Source organism: Siphateles boraxobius, unplaced genomic scaffold, assembly GCF_051911475.1.
Source record: "Siphateles boraxobius isolate OS27281-9 unplaced genomic scaffold, OSU_SipBor_1 8, whole genome shotgun sequence".
Lineage (NCBI taxonomy): Eukaryota > Metazoa > Chordata > Actinopteri > Cypriniformes > Leuciscidae > Siphateles > Siphateles boraxobius.
The window spans coordinates 5,289,931-5,308,471 of record NW_027509208.1 but is presented as its reverse complement, the minus strand read 5'-3'; the positions used below and the strand labels follow the sequence as shown (position 1 = coordinate 5,308,471).

At 36.7% G+C, this 18,541-nt stretch overlaps 1 protein-coding gene across 3 annotated transcripts in view; it reads right to left on the bottom strand.

Moving 5' to 3' along the window:
* Positions 1 to 18,541, bottom strand: part of stxbp5a (syntaxin binding protein 5a (tomosyn)) — a 96,450-nt gene that overhangs the window by 20,390 nt on the left and 57,519 nt on the right. For all 3 annotated transcript variants that reach the window (XM_077221075.1, XM_077221073.1, XM_077221074.1), the window contains exons 6-16: positions 17,307 to 17,370; positions 15,974 to 16,057; positions 9,829 to 9,952; positions 8,220 to 8,298; positions 7,602 to 7,756; positions 5,353 to 5,425; positions 5,085 to 5,232; positions 4,339 to 4,406; positions 3,849 to 3,889; positions 1,893 to 2,113; positions 657 to 841 (exon numbers count right to left, since the gene is read on the bottom strand). In XM_077221075.1, the coding sequence (XP_077077190.1) occupies positions 657 to 841; positions 1,893 to 2,113; positions 3,849 to 3,889; positions 4,339 to 4,406; positions 5,085 to 5,232; positions 5,353 to 5,425; positions 7,602 to 7,756; positions 8,220 to 8,298; positions 9,829 to 9,952; positions 15,974 to 16,057; positions 17,307 to 17,370 (1,242 nt within the window). The remainder of the gene's footprint in view (positions 1 to 656; positions 842 to 1,892; positions 2,114 to 3,848; positions 3,890 to 4,338; positions 4,407 to 5,084; positions 5,233 to 5,352; positions 5,426 to 7,601; positions 7,757 to 8,219; positions 8,299 to 9,828; positions 9,953 to 15,973; positions 16,058 to 17,306; positions 17,371 to 18,541) is intronic.

The following is an 18,541-nucleotide window of genomic DNA, read 5'->3' as shown; positions in this document are numbered from 1 at the left end:
AACATGGCAAAAAAGGGGCAGAACTAGGCAACTCTTAAATCTGATTCGTCATACTGTAATTTGCGTCAACACTGAAAACACTAACTTTCAGTCTGTGGCAGCTAAAGCACTCAACGCTCGGTTTGGAGAGGAATAGGGAGCGTACACACAGGACACAATCAATAACAGCCAGACGGAGCACAGCTGAATGGAACAGAATGCAGGACCTGAGATGTGTTTGTAAAAGTAGAACTATTTTTGACATGATGTGGCATCTTAAACAAGACACTTATATATGGTGGATATCTGTTGGGTTCTCAAAATGACCAAAATGTATACAGTGGGGCCCAAAAGTCAGAGACCACATTGAAAAAATTAATATTTTAAACACAAATCTGGTTGACAATCTTGTATTAATTTGATATCTATTTTTAATTTTACAATATTACTAGGTCAAAATTCAAATAATCAGATTTGTGACATTGATCACATGAACTCCTTTGTATACAGTCAGATTTTTTTAATTCATCTCGAAAATATACAATATAATTAGCATTAACAATGCATTAAAAGAAATTTAGAAAAATGCAAAACAGAGGCATTTACACAAGTAGTTTAAGACTTTTGGATCTCTCGTAATATGTGTACACAAAGATATGACTTGAAAGCAGCCTTACTTGAGGCAGGGTATGTTGTCTCGCATCCCATCTGAAGAGTTGCTGCTAGTGGAAGGGTGTGTCTGCGGGCCGGTGGTTTGTGGACTGGGGCAGGTGCTTGGTGTGGGAGGAGCTGGCGTCTGATCTCCTCCCACATCTGGAGACTCTATATCATTCAGCTCATACTGTAACCTGACTTCCAGTAACTGTAAAACACACACACACACACACACATATGTAACCGACACAAGTGTGCTTTAGAACAGATGTGTATGAATCAGCTAAATGCAGTGAGTTCCCCATCGGTGTCGCTATTCTTAAAATGAGACAAGCTAATTGGTGTGCGTGTGTTCCTCCAAGTGAGTGTTTCTGTGTGCGTGAGAGTCACGGGACTGAAGGTGCTAAAAGGTTTAATTTACCCTCATTATACAAAAGTGTGAACATCCTGTCCGCAGCCGATGGTAACGCTAATGGGTTTTCCCACATTTGCGCTGAGCATGTGCCTCCACCATCCAATCAGATTCATTCCTGTGCCTGAAACTCACATGTCTACCTAATATGACTGTATTTGAACATCTGATTCATTAGTATCCTGGTTATATGAGCCGTATTAATATGTAAATAAGTTGCGTTAATTAAGCATTAATAAAGCACACTTGCTTAACTGCTTCAGTCTTTCCTGCAATAAATTATAAGTAAATTAAAATTATTCACAAATATACTTTCTAATGGCATTATCATAAGCGCTCATTTATTTATGGGTCACGGAAGCATCAGTATGCAAATGTGCAGCTTGCAAAAAAACTGAGAGGGCAAAATGAATGCAGTATTAATTATTCAAGCTCAATATATACAGCTAGATGTGGTAAATGTTAATTAAAACGGCTTTGAAAAGCTTAGGGATTTAGTTAAGCATCTGAGTAACAACTGTTCCATGGATATCCTTAGTTAGCTCTGTAGACGGTACAAACACATGTACAAACGCATGCATTCAACACATTCAAGACACTGAACAACATTCATTTAATGAACAGATTTTATATTATTATTAACGTTATGAGTCATGGCAGTTCTCAGGAAACTAAAATAACTCGAGACGGGGGAAAAGAGAGAGGGAGAGACTTAAGAGTGTCTATAAGGGCATCATTACTCATTCCACTCCAGAAAACAAAGTTTTTAAGTCAAGAGAACCTCGATGAAAACATTGTTACATAAATTAACTAGTCAGAAAAGATATTATAAACCTTTTATTTTTACCTGCACCACCTCTGTGGTGATTTCCTGTTTGCTGAACCTGTATATGATGACGTGGGCAGAGACCCCAGCCACACAAAGCATGCGGCTCTCGGGACACCAAGACATCAACTGAATGGCGAACGGGTCCTCATCCACAATCTCTGTGCTGGGTTTCTCCTCCTTACAGCGTGCCTTCTCAAATACCTTTGCCGTCTTCAGTTTGTACAGCACCTGGAGCATTACTGAGCACCATGGGAAATATAAGTAAAGAAATAATGTACAGTCAACCAGTAATTAACATAGTTAGAGTTTTTTTTTATCATATCATCGAACTCACTGTAACGCTCAAGTAAATATTTATGCATATTAAACCAGCTGCTTGTACATTATCTATTCTATTACACGGCTACTTCCTAAATAAATGAACAAATAAATAAATAAATAAAAGGACAAACTAATCTGAATGGAAATTATTTTATTATGAGAGAGATTGCAGAGTGATATAAGACATAAAAGATAGCACAATTTTATAGGAAATAGGTTGTCTTGGACAATGATCAGTTTAGCAGTCATTAGACAAAAATGTTTATCCACAAAATGCTGCAATTGAACAAATCGGAATCCAGTATTCCAAGGAACAAAAGTCTTATAACTTCTACATGTGTACAGTAATCTTTAGGGGATTAAAAGGATGATGGGAAATGGTTTAATGCCTTCAAATGCATTAATGTGTTTTGTATAATTTTTTAGGACCTGTAATCCACTGACTCCAATTGTTCAGTTCAGTCAAAGCAAAAAATAAAATGAAAAAATATTAAATAGCATAAGATTAGCCACTCCACAGTCTTAGCAGGATTAAAAATTCCTGTCTAATTAGATTTATATTTCACTGGTGGACAAAATGAGGGCCACTTTGGTTTTAAATTAGCTCCTACCATTAAGAAAGCCCATTTGAATGTTAAACAAGCGCTTGCATGAGGGGTTGGGAACCTTTATGGTATTCGTAATATTACAATGTCTTTTAGCACCTACGGGGGGGGGGGGGGGGGGGGGGGGGGCAGAGGAAAAGTGGAAACCTTTGTCTGTCAAGCTCACAGTTTAAACAAGGTCAAATGCCATTTACAGGTAACACTCTCAACACGCCGGTCTCCCTCAGCGGTGCGCAAGGTTAGACAAAGCCGTTGGGATCCGGGGAGTTTTGTGTGTGTGACATTATACGGTCAGTCCTCAGTTGGGTCGTAAATCATGGAAAATTACCTTATTGTTAAGGTAAGTGATGTTTGATGTCAAGCTATACTCCAACAGCGGTCAGCAGAATCCAGTTTTTAATTAGATATTTAACAATGTCAAATGTCTAACTGTAGCCAGTCCAAAGAAAACCACTCTACGGCCACATTCGCAATGCCTCGGGCAGCTATTTCGGGCATGCAAGATCAACTCCTATCAACTTGAACGGAGAAATAACCAACATATAAAAACTGCTTGCAAAAATCAATTTAAATAATATATTTCAAATCAGCAACAAAAACTGCCATAAACTGACCCTTAAATGTTGTTTAAATTGCTCAAATAAACTTAAAAACGCATGTATTTTAGACGGGTAAAACCAGTCCTAACATAGTCACAAATTTCTATGCAAACCAGGGCTTCTAACGGCAGCTACAGTGACGCAATGACTTGACCATTTTGCACATTACATTTTCCTTTCTCCAATTCGTCATAATATGAGTGAACTGCTTTGGTATAAATACAGTCTTTGCGTTGGTCAAAATAGTAGCGCTTGGCACTAGCAATACCAAGGTCATTGGTTTGATTCCCAGGAAACAAAGATCTGAGATACAACTGTTTTGTTTTTAAGTAAATGCGTCTATCAAATGCAAAACCATTATACTGCACACACTGTGGTAAATAAAACTATAATACTGCACACAATGGGTAAATGAGGTGAATATGAATTCAGAAAGGCTCGGTACTCACTTGCTGAAGCATCCCAGAACTTCACTGAACCATCTGCATGCCTGCAAGAAGAGCAGAGAATCTTTTATTTCAGCTGTCTCACACACACACAAACCCACATAAACTTACTGGCATTCTCCTATTACCACATGTATCCAAACAAACCACTGAGGTAAGCTAAGTTGCTATGTCAGATAAAAGCTAGTCAAGAGATGAGAGGACGTGCTCTTCCCACTGCTGTCAAACCCACTAAAATAGCGAAAAAAGATTCTGTCATCTCATGGGTAATACATCAGAAAATGCTTACTTTTTTGTCATACTTCCCTTTCGCTACCATCTTGTCCCGCTCATTACCCTCTCTTCTGTGCTCCTCCTCGCTCTCCCTAAACCCTGCCTTCTTCTTTTATCATTTAAGTCTTTTTTTATTCCCATTTCTGCCACACACAGCGAAAGAGAGAGAACCGAGCAGAAAGAGTAACAACACACACACACACACACACACTGCTCTTACCCAGTTATTATTATTTCAGGATAGCTTTGTGTGCCCAGGCCCCAGTTTCCGCCGCCGATAGGCCATTCCTGTGATGAACAACAGAACCACATGAAAGTGCTTAAATCCACGAAAGCTAACCACATAAATCTGATATTTCTCAACATATGAGAATAGGGGAAATTTAGTAGTTATTGCCCTAAAGCGTGTGAGCATTCCTGGGAAACTTAATAAAAGGAAAGAGGCCAATTTGTACATTTTAGTAAGCTTACTCTTTTAATATAATGACTGTGGCTGGCATTGGCAGCCACAAAACACTTCTGCAATGTAGGTGGAACCTTTATTAAATGGCTTGCGATGCTCTATAGGAAAGCATTTCCTCATGAGGCGTGGAAGCTGAAGCAGTTTATTCAAAGGTATTCAGAAGTGCTGTGATTCAAAGTGGGCCGTCTGAGTTAACCTGCTCCCTGTGGGAGACAGAGCCACAACTTACACACCGCACTCCAGCCTTGGCTGAGAGTTCATGCTTTCTTTCATACCATAAATACCCCTGTCTGTGTCTCTGACCCACACAGTCTGAGGACACAATGTGCTGCACAACGGGGGCCTGAAGTCACACATGCATAGGGCAATGGTGCGATTCGACAGGGGCTGCAATCTAGTCACTCAAAAGCCAAGGTATGTGTGTGTAGGCATGAAGTTTTAACCTTAAAGACATTATTATCTATTAGATTTGCATATTTAAATGTATGCACACACTGTTGTACCTTTTTGCTGTAGCCCTGTCGTTTCTGGCGAGACCCGACAGAGTAAAGTGCAGGTATGAGGTCCACAGGACAATCGGCTAAGTACTCACAAGACGTCACAGGAGACTCATGAATCATCATGGGATACGGATTTTCAAAGATAGGGTAACTACAAAAAACATCACAGGTCAAAACCATCAGATTGACACTGTAGTGTAAAAGTGTGATAGCGTCAAACATTTTAGTCACAAAAATGACACAAATAACAAATGCTGTGGGTGATACGTACCCATTTTGTGCAAGGTCAATAACAACTAAATCCTTTTCGAGGAGAACTACTACAGCATATGGTTCCTGAAAATCTGCAGAGAAACATAAATGGGATGGGTAAAATCATGAATTCATGGCTATATGCGTGAGTCTTTTTTTACAAATACACATATTTTTACATATATGTTGACCACTAGATTTTTTTTTTTAATTACTTGGGTCTCGCCAAGAAATTAATACTTGTATTCTCCCGAAGATGTATTGCACTGATCAAAACAGACAGCAAGGATATGTTACAAAAGATTTATATTGCAAATAAATGTTCTTTTGAATGTTCTAAGTGTACTGAAAAAATTTATCAGTTTCCACAAATAATATTGAGTAGCACAACTGTCTTTAACATAGATAGTAATAAATAAGTTGTGCCTCTTGAGCACCAAATCAGCATACTAGAGTGGTTCTTAAGAATTTTATATTTTATTAGAATTATAATAATACTTAGTAGTCTATGTATATGAAGTCCACAAATGGCAAAATGTTTTTAGCGAGCTGATCCTGTTTAGCTGTAAAAGTTACGACTGGAGACATCACTGCATGAGTTTGAACCGCTCAAATGTCTCAATAATGAGTCAGAACATAAAGACGCTCCACTTCAAATATAGCTTAAGAAAAAGAGCCAGCCAGGCACCTATTACGCAAGCAGTACTGCAAACACTGTTCCCATTCCTCCTGCGTTCATCACTGCTTCTCAGTTCGGCTTAACACAAACTCTAAACAAAAACACTTAAGCCTCTAACACAGATGATTGAACAGAGATGCTGATTTGGCAAGAACTGTTGGCGCAACTGCATTTATGAAACCAAGGTGAATCACAAGAAAAATAATTGTTTTAAAATATTGTTTTAAACCAGTAGCATGCACAAGCTATTTGAAATGATCGGGGTGTTATGTAAGGGATAAAGTACAGTCAGCCGGTCATTATCTATAAAAAAATAAAAGAAAAATAATCATATGACGCAAATCGTGGCTCCTAAAAAAAAAAAAAAATAATACATGGACATGAAATATTGGTTTAATCTGAAATGATTTTATTATCTTACTTAGCTTCAAGCTTCAGATAAGTAAAATTGTCCATAACATAAAAAACAATTGCAACAATATAAATGCATATATCACTATTATTAAAAATCTGCAATCCAAGTTTCCTTTTTTATGGAATACTTAGTATACAGTACTATTCAAAATCTAGGGGTTGGTAAGTTTTTTTTAAATGTTTTTGAAAGAAGTCTCTTATGAAAAATAGTAATATTGTGAAATATTACGACAATTTGAAATAACTTTTTTCTTTTTTACAACATTTTAAAATGTAATTTATTCCTGTGATGGCAAAGCTGAATTTTCAGCATCATTTCTCCAGTCTTCAGTGTCACATGATCCTTCAGAAATCATTCTAATATGCTGATTTGGTGCTCAAGAAAAATGTCTTAGTATCAAAGATGAAAACAAATGTGCTGCCTAATATCTTTGTGGTAAGAGTGATGCATTTAAAAAAAATTTTTTTATGAATATCAAGCTCAAAACAACAGAATTTATTTTAAATAGAAATCTATTGTAACAATATGAATGTATTTACTGTCACTTTTAATAAATTGAATGCATCCTTTGCTGAATAAAAGCATACATTTCATATATTCAAAAGAGAAAAATAAATACTGACCCCTAACTTTGAACAATAGTGCATTTAGCTCGTTTATTTTAGTTGTCCTTTATTTTAAGGCACGGACAATGCTCAAAATTTGTCATTCAGCCATTTCAGTAAAAAAAATTATAATCAGAGATTGACCAATTGGAATCAAGTACTTCAAGGAGCCACGTAAAATCTATATTTAATGTAAAACTAAAGTTGTATCAGCCTTTGCTACAGCTGCCTGGAGAGAGAAAGAAATCACTTAATATTCATAAATAGCCATCAAAGTGATAAGTTATTCAAATGAGTATTGCAATAATAAACAAATGCAGTTAGAGAACTGAAAGTTATGAATTGAGGGAGCTTTCAAAAACAGAGATGTAAAATGTAATTACTAGGCAGCGGTTCCACTGGGAGAGCTCAAGCTCATCTACATAGAACATGAAAGAATAGAACAACCCAACAAAACAAAAGTCAGCAAAAAAGAAAAGAGAGGAAGTGGCATGAGATAAAAAGACTGAGTGCTTATTCCAATAATATTGGACAGAACAGGTGCTGTCAATGAGTAAAGTGACCGTTACCGTTAGGATATGGCGTTTCACACAGGGTGAGGAAATCTACAATGGGATAGTCCATCTCCAATACTGCAGTGCTCTTCCCATGCATAACTGTCAAGCATGGCCGTCGACCAACAGTGTCATATGACAAACCACCAGAGAAAATCATAAACGGCTCCCTGTTCAGAACACAAATAAATACTGTACAGTGAGCTTCAAAACTTTTCCATGATATTATCAGAATAACAATGAATGAAAAGTTGAACTGAATGTATTTTCCTGTAACAACAGCGGCACTTAAGCTGCATGAACTCCACAGGTTTTATTATTTGCTTGTAACCTAGAAATAGTGCAGAATACGTATTTGTTTCATGCTGTAACTGTTTGTTTACTTCCAGGTTTAAATGAGCTTCAAATTAATTTTAAAATCCCATATTTCAATGCTGGATTCCACTATATATGCACTGACATGCATGCATTTATTTACAAACATCTAGAAGTAAGTGGTTCTACATGGCTATGCTGCTTAACCAGCATAAATCAGCAAAAACCAGCCTGGACCAGCATTCAGGAAATTCATGATGGCCCAAGATGGCCTTAAGAGCAGTAAAAGAAAAAAAACTGCTACAAGCATGTACCTACCCAGCTCTCGTGGTCTTGTACTCTACTTTAAGAATGGGTTTGCAAGGCTCTGGCTTTTTTCCATCTTTAGGCTGCTTTCCTGAAAAAGAATCAGACTCATTTAGAGAGTTTGTGGACATCCTTCTCTGGCCCTGTCCCAAATTGATATGGATCATAACTCGTTGAAGCCAATAGGCTAATTAAAATAGGAAATACTGTTAATTTTAGGGGTATATTAGCATACAGATGGCTTCAGATCCAATAGAGTCTTCGATTACACAAGTTTCATTTGGCATTTAAGAAGAAGGTTTCACAGCAAAGTACTACAAGAGGGGACATAAAGGAAGACTGCAAGGACTGAGGGTGCCATTTGGGACAGAGTCTCTCTCTCCCACACACAGGAAGTGTGTCACAGAGGAAAAAAACATTTCACAGACATAACGCAGAAAAAGAATTGACAGCATTAAAGACATAGATATGTATACGTAGATGCCACATTCGACCGCTCCAGACACGTCAACGCATCTGCCATCTTGGAACGGTCAACATTTCAGATGCTGAAGGTTTTCCAAGATGCCACAACATTGCGAAGCCTGTGGTTGTAAAACCGCAGAGATTTAAATTCCAGAAGAAATGCGATAACCTTTCACAGCTGAGAATGTGTTGGTTTCTGTTTTTATATAAATTAACTCAATATTACAGGCTTTTAAACTATTGTAACTTTTTTAATGTCATATTAGCTAACGCTGTTGTTTTGTTATATTATGTTAGATTAGCAAAATCATCTGGCAGACGGCTTACACATAATGGCCTATAGAAACAGCTAATGAGGCATCTATATGTGTGTGTATATATATATATATATATATATATATATATATATATATATATATATATAAATATAATTAAAGAGGCCTATCATTTCAAAACAATAAGTTATCCATATTTGCTGATATATGTTTTTTTAAATATTCAATGTCACACAAACTTATATGTATATATATGTATAAGCAGGTGCATTGTTGCCTGGACAATTGTTTATTTGATTTTAAATATATATATGGGGGGGGGCTGAATTCTCCCTAAATAGGGGTACTAATGTCTATTGAACATGCCAAATGACATAGCCATCTGACCATATTTTATGTCTTTTTATCCAATTATATTTCTTTGTTTTTAAATCTGGCTGTTTGATGTGCTTCTCTCATGGTGGCAGGGTGAGACTGAAGGGGTTGTTGTATAAGAGAGGACCGCAGTGGAGAATCTTCAATAGAGCAGGCAAGGATGTGCGCCAAAAGGAGGAGTATGACCTCACCTCACTCATCACTAAAGACCACAACACAGGCAGTCTCCATAAGAGAACAAAATGAGACTGAAAATTAAAGCTTCACTTGAAATGGAAATCAGGTAAGGATGGGGGGGGGGGGGGGGGGGTGTTGTTTCATGTTGGAAGGAGGGGGAAGGGGATCAAATTAGAATCCTGAATTACCAAGTCTTTGAGTGAGATGCGATACAACCTTGTGAAACAGACATAAGACCAATTGATTTTTCAAGCCTTATCCTGAAAAAAACATGCATTTGAAGAAATTAATTTGTGTGTCTGAGCCAGAGAGAAAGAAATAACACTAACCGTGTGGCGTGATTGTCTGTATAGGCTTGACTGGAGACTTTATATTCCATATGGTCAGAGTGCCGTCTGAGTGACTACAGATAAACTGCTTCCCCTCGTGGTGCCAGGCCACAGAATGGATCGCCTGTGTACGAGAATGACAATTTAAGAGAGAGGAAAAAGAGCAAGAAATTAAAGTAGGTTATGCTTGCATGGGGGCACACAACTCAATGAGAGATTTCCTAATAGTGACTTTTTACACCATCAGTGTTTTGTTGTGCGTTTATCCAGAAAACGTTAATTTTTTTACATTTTACGGAGGGGTGTTACATTTACATCCAAATGTTAATCCAAATGTTAAAATGTTTAGTTTTAAAATTATGTTCCTAAGCTATTTTAGTGATATATATATAAACTGAAATATACAGTATATATATATATATATACACATATATATATATATACACACTGTATATACTGAAATATATACTGAAAGTGACAGTATATACTGTGTGTGTGTATATATATATATATATATATATATATATATATATACACACACACAGTATATACTTTCCGATAATTTCTCACATCAGTACCTTTGTTGCTTTTTATAGCTTTGTTTTGTATGGTTGTTGTATTGACAAGACTTTAGAAAAACTCTGGGGGAAACAGTCAGGACAATATAGCACAATAAATGGAATAGAATTGAATCAAGAGAAAATTGAGCGAGTGAAAGCACAAAGAAGGCTGAAAGAGAGTTCTCATTATTTTCTAATTAAGCACAGTCTCCTCTTGTTTAGCATAATGATGGCGGCTCTATCTCTGTCTCAGGCAGACAGTGGGAACAAACCTCAGCAGACCTAACTAATCAATGAACCGAGTGCAACATCATTACAGGAGCATCCAGAGAGGAGGAGCCAAACGAACACACACACCAACACAGAAATATATGCTTATGCACAGTTACATTCACAACACCCGACTATGATTATGAGGGATTATATTGCTTGCATATTATATGTTCTGAAGGTAGAGAATAAACGGCTGGGAAACCGTTGTTTAGCAAAAGCACATTTATGCTGAATAACCGACATGCAATGATTCTTAAGCAAAATAAAAAAAAAAGAATCTTGAAGCAAACAACTCAGAAATGCATACTACAAACTAACATACTACTGTACATACATACTATTTATGCATACAATACTATTTATGCAGTGTATCGTATATGTGCTTAAATAGACCTTCTATTTCTGTAATATCAGCCATATATTTAACATTATTTGATCAGACTATCATGATTTAAGATTAAAGAATTGGAAACCAATTTTATTTCTGTGATAGAAACTGAGCAAAAAATAAACTTAAAAAATAAAATAATACAAAAATAATATACAATTATTATTATATTATTATTATTATTAAAAAGAGTGATTTTTAAAAAAAAGCAATAAGGCTGTAACCATTTTAGACATACATATTTAGATAAGAGGGACCAATATGCAGTTCGTTCTTAAATTACTATCACCATCTTTTAGTGGATGATTTTTAAGATTCACAAATGTGAATGATAACGGATAAATTTCACCAGGTATCATTGACCTCCTTGGGTATATCCTTGTATACCCTGCAGTACGCTAGTCTTCCATAGCTTCTGAGTTGTAATTATACTCATAAAGTGACAAGTACATATGGGATGTCTGTATGCGCGTGTGTGTGTGTGTGTGTGTGTGTGTGTGTGTGTGTGTGTGTGTGTGTGTGTGTGTGTGTGTCAGCTTGAGAAAGGGCTGAAGGATAATCGGCCTGCCTTATTAATGACACCTTAAAGACACCAGGACTTCTAGCCCCCCTCTACTCTATCCTCTCTATGTTTATATCTCTCTCTCTCTTCGTCACACTCTTTGAGATACCCACAGAGACACCTCAGAGACTGTGACACTGTCATACCTCTGACACATGCACGCACACAGAGGACCAATTACAGCTAAAGAGGTCTGATGGATTCACTGCAGGCAGCCACAACCCGCCTCTATAGTCCAAAAATATTGCTGTCATTTCCCTCATTCACACAAACCGCATCATTCCTAAAGCGAACGTCAACACAAGGTCAACTGGCCCTATTTCCATAATAACAGACCCAAGAATTAATACAGTAATGAGTATAAATATAGAAAAGTAATACATTAATTTCAAGTGCTTGTTAAGGTAATCAGCACTATTAATATTGCTCATATTTAAGGTTAAGGATTTGAACAAACCATTTTGTACCCTTCATATCATGTCATTTGTTAAGGATATTACTTTTCGAAGTGATGTACAAAATGTCTGGAAGAAAAAAAAACCCAGTTGGTTTTATGACTGTAAGTCAAGTCAAGTCACCTTTATTTATATAGCGCTTTTTACAATACAGATTGTTTCAAAGCAGCTTTACAGAGATAGCAGGAAAATAATGTTAAAATATAAAATTAAATGTCCACAAGTAAGCAAGCCAAAAGCCAATGGCGACAAAAGCGAGAAAGGCGAAGAAGGCGACAGGTTAAAGGTAAGTCATTATCTTCAAATGCTATTGAAGTTAGAAACGTGTATACCAATGTCGTATGTAACTTTAAAGACGGTCCCTAAATTTACGAATATCGTATGTTCAAAGTTCAATGTCAAGCCAACTTAATGCCAGTATATCACTGGGAAACTCTTAGCGTGAAACGTTGCACGTTACGTTCATATTCTGAGTCCATTGCTGCGTCCCTTAAAATAGCAGTATAATGTAGCATGTTAAAATGCTAATGCAAATACTTTCTAATGCTAATACTTTCTATATAGAAATCGCATACTCTCCTGAGTAGATACTTATTTTGAATTTGAGTAATTACTTCAGGGCTGCTAAAAAAGTTTGTTCTATATAGTATAATATGCACACCAGAGTCTCGCTGGAAGTAGGTCATCCAGGTACTTTTTAACCTACTCTTTTATCAGTACTGTGAATTTGGACATACTGCTTTTGTCACATACTGTTTTTCATCAGCCATATAGTAGGAAAGTATGCGATTCCGGACGCAGCTCATCTGCTTGCCTGTAAGCATATATACTATAGCCTACATCGCCAATAAGGTGCAAGTTTGGTCTTTTATATCACTGTATTAGTTCTTTAGTGTTTTATACTGTATGTCTGGGCAGGAGGGGAATCCTGGAGTATGACGTATTGAGAGAATCCCGGATGTGAGATGTTGAATTTTCTGTTGAATTTGAACCATGGAATTTGTGGAAGCGAATTTGTAAAGCGAAATAAAACGGACCAAAAATTGCCTCTCGAATATTATAGGTTGTATTTTTAAACAGAGAGTGAAATTCGAAAGGTGAATATGGATTATTGAATTTTTAATAATGAAAATGTGTGTGAAATGTGAATTTCACCCCATAAAAATGCAAGCCTTAAAAATAGAATGCATTAAAACGCAAGCACGGTTAACGCAATGAATATTTTTTTCAAGTAGTGCAATTCAACAAGCTTTTTTGTTTCAAAAACATTTTGTCATTAATTTTCTTCCATAAAACTATCCATTTAAGCACTAAAAGGTGAATTGACAACCGTAATTATTTGCCGTGTGTATGTGGCCCGAAAATTAACATCTTAGCAACCACATAGCAATGCCCTGGCAACCTCTCACAATACTAAATGATCACATATAGATGGGGTTGGGCTCTTTTGACTTGGTCCAGTAAACAATACCCTAGCAACCAACCACCCAAGCAACCACACAGCAATGCACTAAAAATTACTCTGAACACTTAAGCAACCATATAGGGACACCCTAGCAACCTCTCACAACACTAAAGCATAATAGACACATTATGGGACTTGGCCCAGAAAGCAATACCCTAGAAACCACCCAAAACTCCCTAGCAACGGCTTATAAACATAAAAAGTCTGTTTAGAACACATTAGCAAGTATAAAATGTCAAAATCTAGTTTATTAGGCTACTTGCTGTATATCTCACTCTATGCACACAAAACTGAATACATAAAAGAGGAGGAGGAGGAGGGAAAGGAAGATGGAGAAAGCTAGATTATTAAAAATCTCTATTACACAGAAAAATACAGACAAACTGCCTGTTCATACATCCTTTGTGCTATTTGCACTGGTGCTCTCCTTTTCCTTATTTCAGCGTTTCCATTCATCTATTACAGCATAGCTCCTCATCGCTTCAGTACTAATTCTGCCTCTCATTGCACCTCAGTGACCCCTTCAGCACTAATAGCTTCCCATGATCTGATATGATGTTAATTCTGCTGTCTATTGCACTTCTGTGACCCCTTCAAAGATAAAAAAAGGTTCCCAGGCAACATCTGCATAACCAAAGACAGTCTGATCAACCTGTCTGAGCCTTGCCCTAGACTCTCCTCCATAATTATAAACAGCAAAGCACTATTGGGGGTCTGATAGACAAGCAATGGTGTTTCGTGGTACAGCCGTGACTCTGTGCTGAGCCGAAATGACACCTTGCTACCCCTATGGAGCAGTGAATTGTAGGGTATTTATCTCTGCTGTACTAATCAATCAAGTTAAATGAAGGCAGGAATAAATCAGACATCCAACCATGCAGTCATTCTTCAGGGTACAGTTTAGTTGTCCTCCGAGAAATTAACTCTCACTCGCGCGCGCGCGCGTGTACACACACACACACACACACACACACACACACACACACACACACACACACACACACACACACACACACACACACACACACACACACACACACACACACACACACACACACACACACACACACACACACACACCAATGAGGGAGTTACATTGAGGAATGGGTTTGACGTGTGTGTGTGTGTGTGTGTGTGTGTGTGTGTGTGTGTGTGTGTGTGTGTGTGTGTGTGTGTGTGTGTGTGTGTGTGTGTGTGTGTGTGTGTGTGTGTGTGATCTTGTATGTCTAGAAAAAAGCAGAGTGTGTGTTGGTTTTAATTTCTTTGTACTTTGCTTTGGGCTCATCATAAAAACTAATGTACGCTGGCTGCCACTGTTGACAAAAGCCATCGAACCAGCTTAAACTGGAGTGGCAGATTAACTATATTCTACGGGGGCTTTTTCAGATGCATGGAAATAATTCCCAAGACATGCAGACAAAAAGACTCTATGAAAAAATAAATAAATAAATTGCTGAAATGAAGTGTTCACAACTAACTCAAGAGATATTGACCAAATGAACAGATAGGGACATTCCTCAATTCCTCAAAGTTTATCCACTTTTTGATAATTATTATGAGTTTATTTTTATATGGACAGTATCACCAAAATCAGGGAAAAACGATCCATTGTTCATAATTTGCATGTTGGGTACAAATATAGTATAACAAAATTATAAATGTAACGCCTATAAAAAGCTACACGTAATTACAAAACAATCATTCATAAGTTTGAGTAATTTTTTTTTTAAGAAATGTGTACTTTCATTCAGCAATGATGCATTACATTGATCAAAAGAGGCCGTAAAGACATTTATCATTTTACAAAAGATTTAAATTGTTAAATTGTAATCATATTTTACAATATTACTAGTATTATTTATCAAAAAAATGTAGCCTTGGTGAGTATAAGAAACTTCTTTAAAAAACATTGAAAAAATTACCGACCACAAACTTTTGCTGTTTGTCCTTTGTTAAATCAGAAATTAATTTATTACCCCTATTTTAAGATCAAGCAAGATGGACGTGGACTGAACAAACATGCAAACTGTAATCCTTCTACGGTTGTTGCTCACTTTGCCTGTCAGGAAATCAACAGGAAGAACATTCTGTAACCTGATTAATATTCATGAGTCATGCAGATAAGGTTTATATGTTGGTGAGGGACACATTTCTAAAATGTCAATATGAATGAATGATTGAGAATAGGAAGAACTTAGCATCCAAACTACACACTGCCACTTATTGCCTAAAACCAGCCTCTCCTAAAATAAAGATGATGTTCTTGTGACGCTGCAGCATCAAGCTGAAGAACTGTATGCCTACTTAAAGAGATCTAATCAGTGTCCTTTATTAAAAATCAAAACATTTCATGAATATTTGAGTGACGCATTTCCATATTCTAAGCGTTTGTGCTACTGCAGGCGTCAGGAGCCTGGAAAACAACATTGTAACAATACATACCTCATCATAAGTGTACCGGGATTCAGCTCTCTTTGATTTCAAATCCCACAGCACAACGATCCCAGACTCAAATCCTATTATGAGCTAAAACGAGAAGAAAGATGAGGGAGGAACAAGAAAAGAAGGAAAATACACCGTCAGTCTGTAAACCTGACCTGAAAATAAGAGTTCATGCAGATAGCAACGTAAAACTAAAAGTAAATAATGTGTTTCAGCAAAGTAAATATCAAATAGCTGTTAGAGAAAATGTAAGTCCTTTCATCTGATTGCTAATCCAAAAAAAATCTTCATTCATTCTCAAACTAAATCAATAAATCAGACAAACCAATCTGCTCTAAACATGGAAGAAATGTGCAAAGCAAGTTGTTATGATCTTCATAAATCAACTCTACATTTATCATTAAAGAATTTGCTCACCCGGAAATTAAAATGCTATAATTTAAACCTGTATGGCTTATATTTTTCTGTGGAATGTCTTGCTTTCTGTTTTAAATATTATCCTGTACACAAAGTTACTGTATGACTTCAGAAGACTTGAAATACTGCGAAAGCACTTTTATGGTGCTTTCGCATTGTTTCTTAAGCTCCAAAGCCTCAGTCCACAGTTATTGTAATGGAAAAGAACAGGAAATTTATCAAAATTACTTTTAAAAATGACAACAAGTCCCCTGTCATCTGATTAAACCAATTTGTTCTTCTTAGAGATTCAGTGATGGTATATGAATTGATAAAGTGTCAGAGTTCTGTCAGCCAAGAGGGAGGGACAATGTCTCTAAGGACTTTAAGACCCATCAAGAACTGAGCGGACCTGTTATGGATCGATACCCCGGTCAGGGGCAGAAGTTGGATGGGAGAGAGAGAGAGAGAGAGAGAGAGAGAGAGAGAGAGAGTGATAGTGGATCATCACTGTAAAGGCGCCTAATACTGCCTATGAGGAGCTCCCAGCTGCCAGAGAAAGAGACAGGCAGTTTGTCATCAATACGAAGGCAAAACCCCAGCAGGTGCATGCCGGTCTCTCTGCTCCCCTCTGACTGTGCACTGGCAATTAGCGAAGGTAAACTGAATGTCTAAAAAGATGTATTTGGAAGTAGCTGGAGCATTTGTTCATCTCCTTCATATCTTCTCAATCATTTGTTTTCAAAAACAACATAATTTGCTAACAAGCTGTGTGAGATTAGACCCAATTACTGAACTGTGCTGCACCATAGGAAAGCAATGTCTTATGAGTTCAGAATGGAAAGAAACAAAAGCTTTGTGCAACGCAAGGGGAATGAATTATTCATGTCAAGGAGTGTTGATTTGTTTTCATGTAGTTTTGCAGGCATCTCCATACCTTGCCCTCATCCATTGGATTGTCACTAATGTGAACGACTGGGCCGGGGTGGGCCTTGGAGGACCTGTGGGAGAGAGACAGATTTGGGATTGGTGTTAGTCAAGGAGAGGATCGAGGAGTTCAAACACATGACAGGAAATATAGTATGAAGACAGTGTGGAAACAATCCTTGGGGATGTGTGCTTTTGAGTGAGTGAGATAGAGTACTAACTAAACCAAGGAGAAAGGACATGTTTTAAAATTACATTGTAATTACAATAGTTTGTACAAAATTACAATAGTTTGTGGCTGATCATGTGTTCTCTTTTTTTTAATGACGTCTCGCCAAGGCTGCATTCATTTGATCAAGAATACAGATAAACAATAATATTGTGAAATATTATTACAATTTAAAATAACTGTTTTCTATTTTATTTTAAAATGTAATTTATTCCTGTAATGGCAAAACTTAATTTTCAGCATCATTACTCCAGTTTTCAGTGTCGCTTGATCCTTCAGAAACCATTCTATGTTAACCATTATATGGTTAGAATATAACCATTCTAACCATATGGTGCTCTGGTAAGGGAAAAATTTCTCATTATTATCAATGTTGAAGACAGTTATGTTCCATAAATTCCTGGAAACGTGATTTTTTTTTCAGGATTCTATGATGAATATAAAGTTAATGTAACTTTAATATAACATTACTTTACTGTCACTTTTGATCAATTGAATGTATCCTTGCTAAATAAAAGTATTAATTTCTTTCTTTTTTTAAAATGACCCCAAACTTTGGGGTTTGTAGTCATATGTGTCATGTTAGTATGTGTATGATTATGTTTCCCAAGATGCACCATAGAAGTTTCAGTCAGTTCAACACATACCAACACTCAAATACATACCCATACATATTCCTAAGACACCAATATCCCACAAATAACACCATAGCACCCAAACAAACAACCAAATATCCTTAATAAACAATCAAAACATTTGACAGAACAAACAAAACCATGAAATATTCAATCTGGAGAGTGTTTAATAATAATTAAAATCCCCAAAAGATTTTAAGGCCTAAGAAGTCCAGCACTAGCTGGTATCATAGTTTTATCAACACTGAAATAGGGTTTTCATCATAAAAATATCCTCTTTAACAATACATTACAAAATCCAAGAATGGGGTTCTTGCCATGCAAAGCTCTTCAAAATGACAGGGTTTACATAATGCATCGAATAATTCATGACAGGCCCCT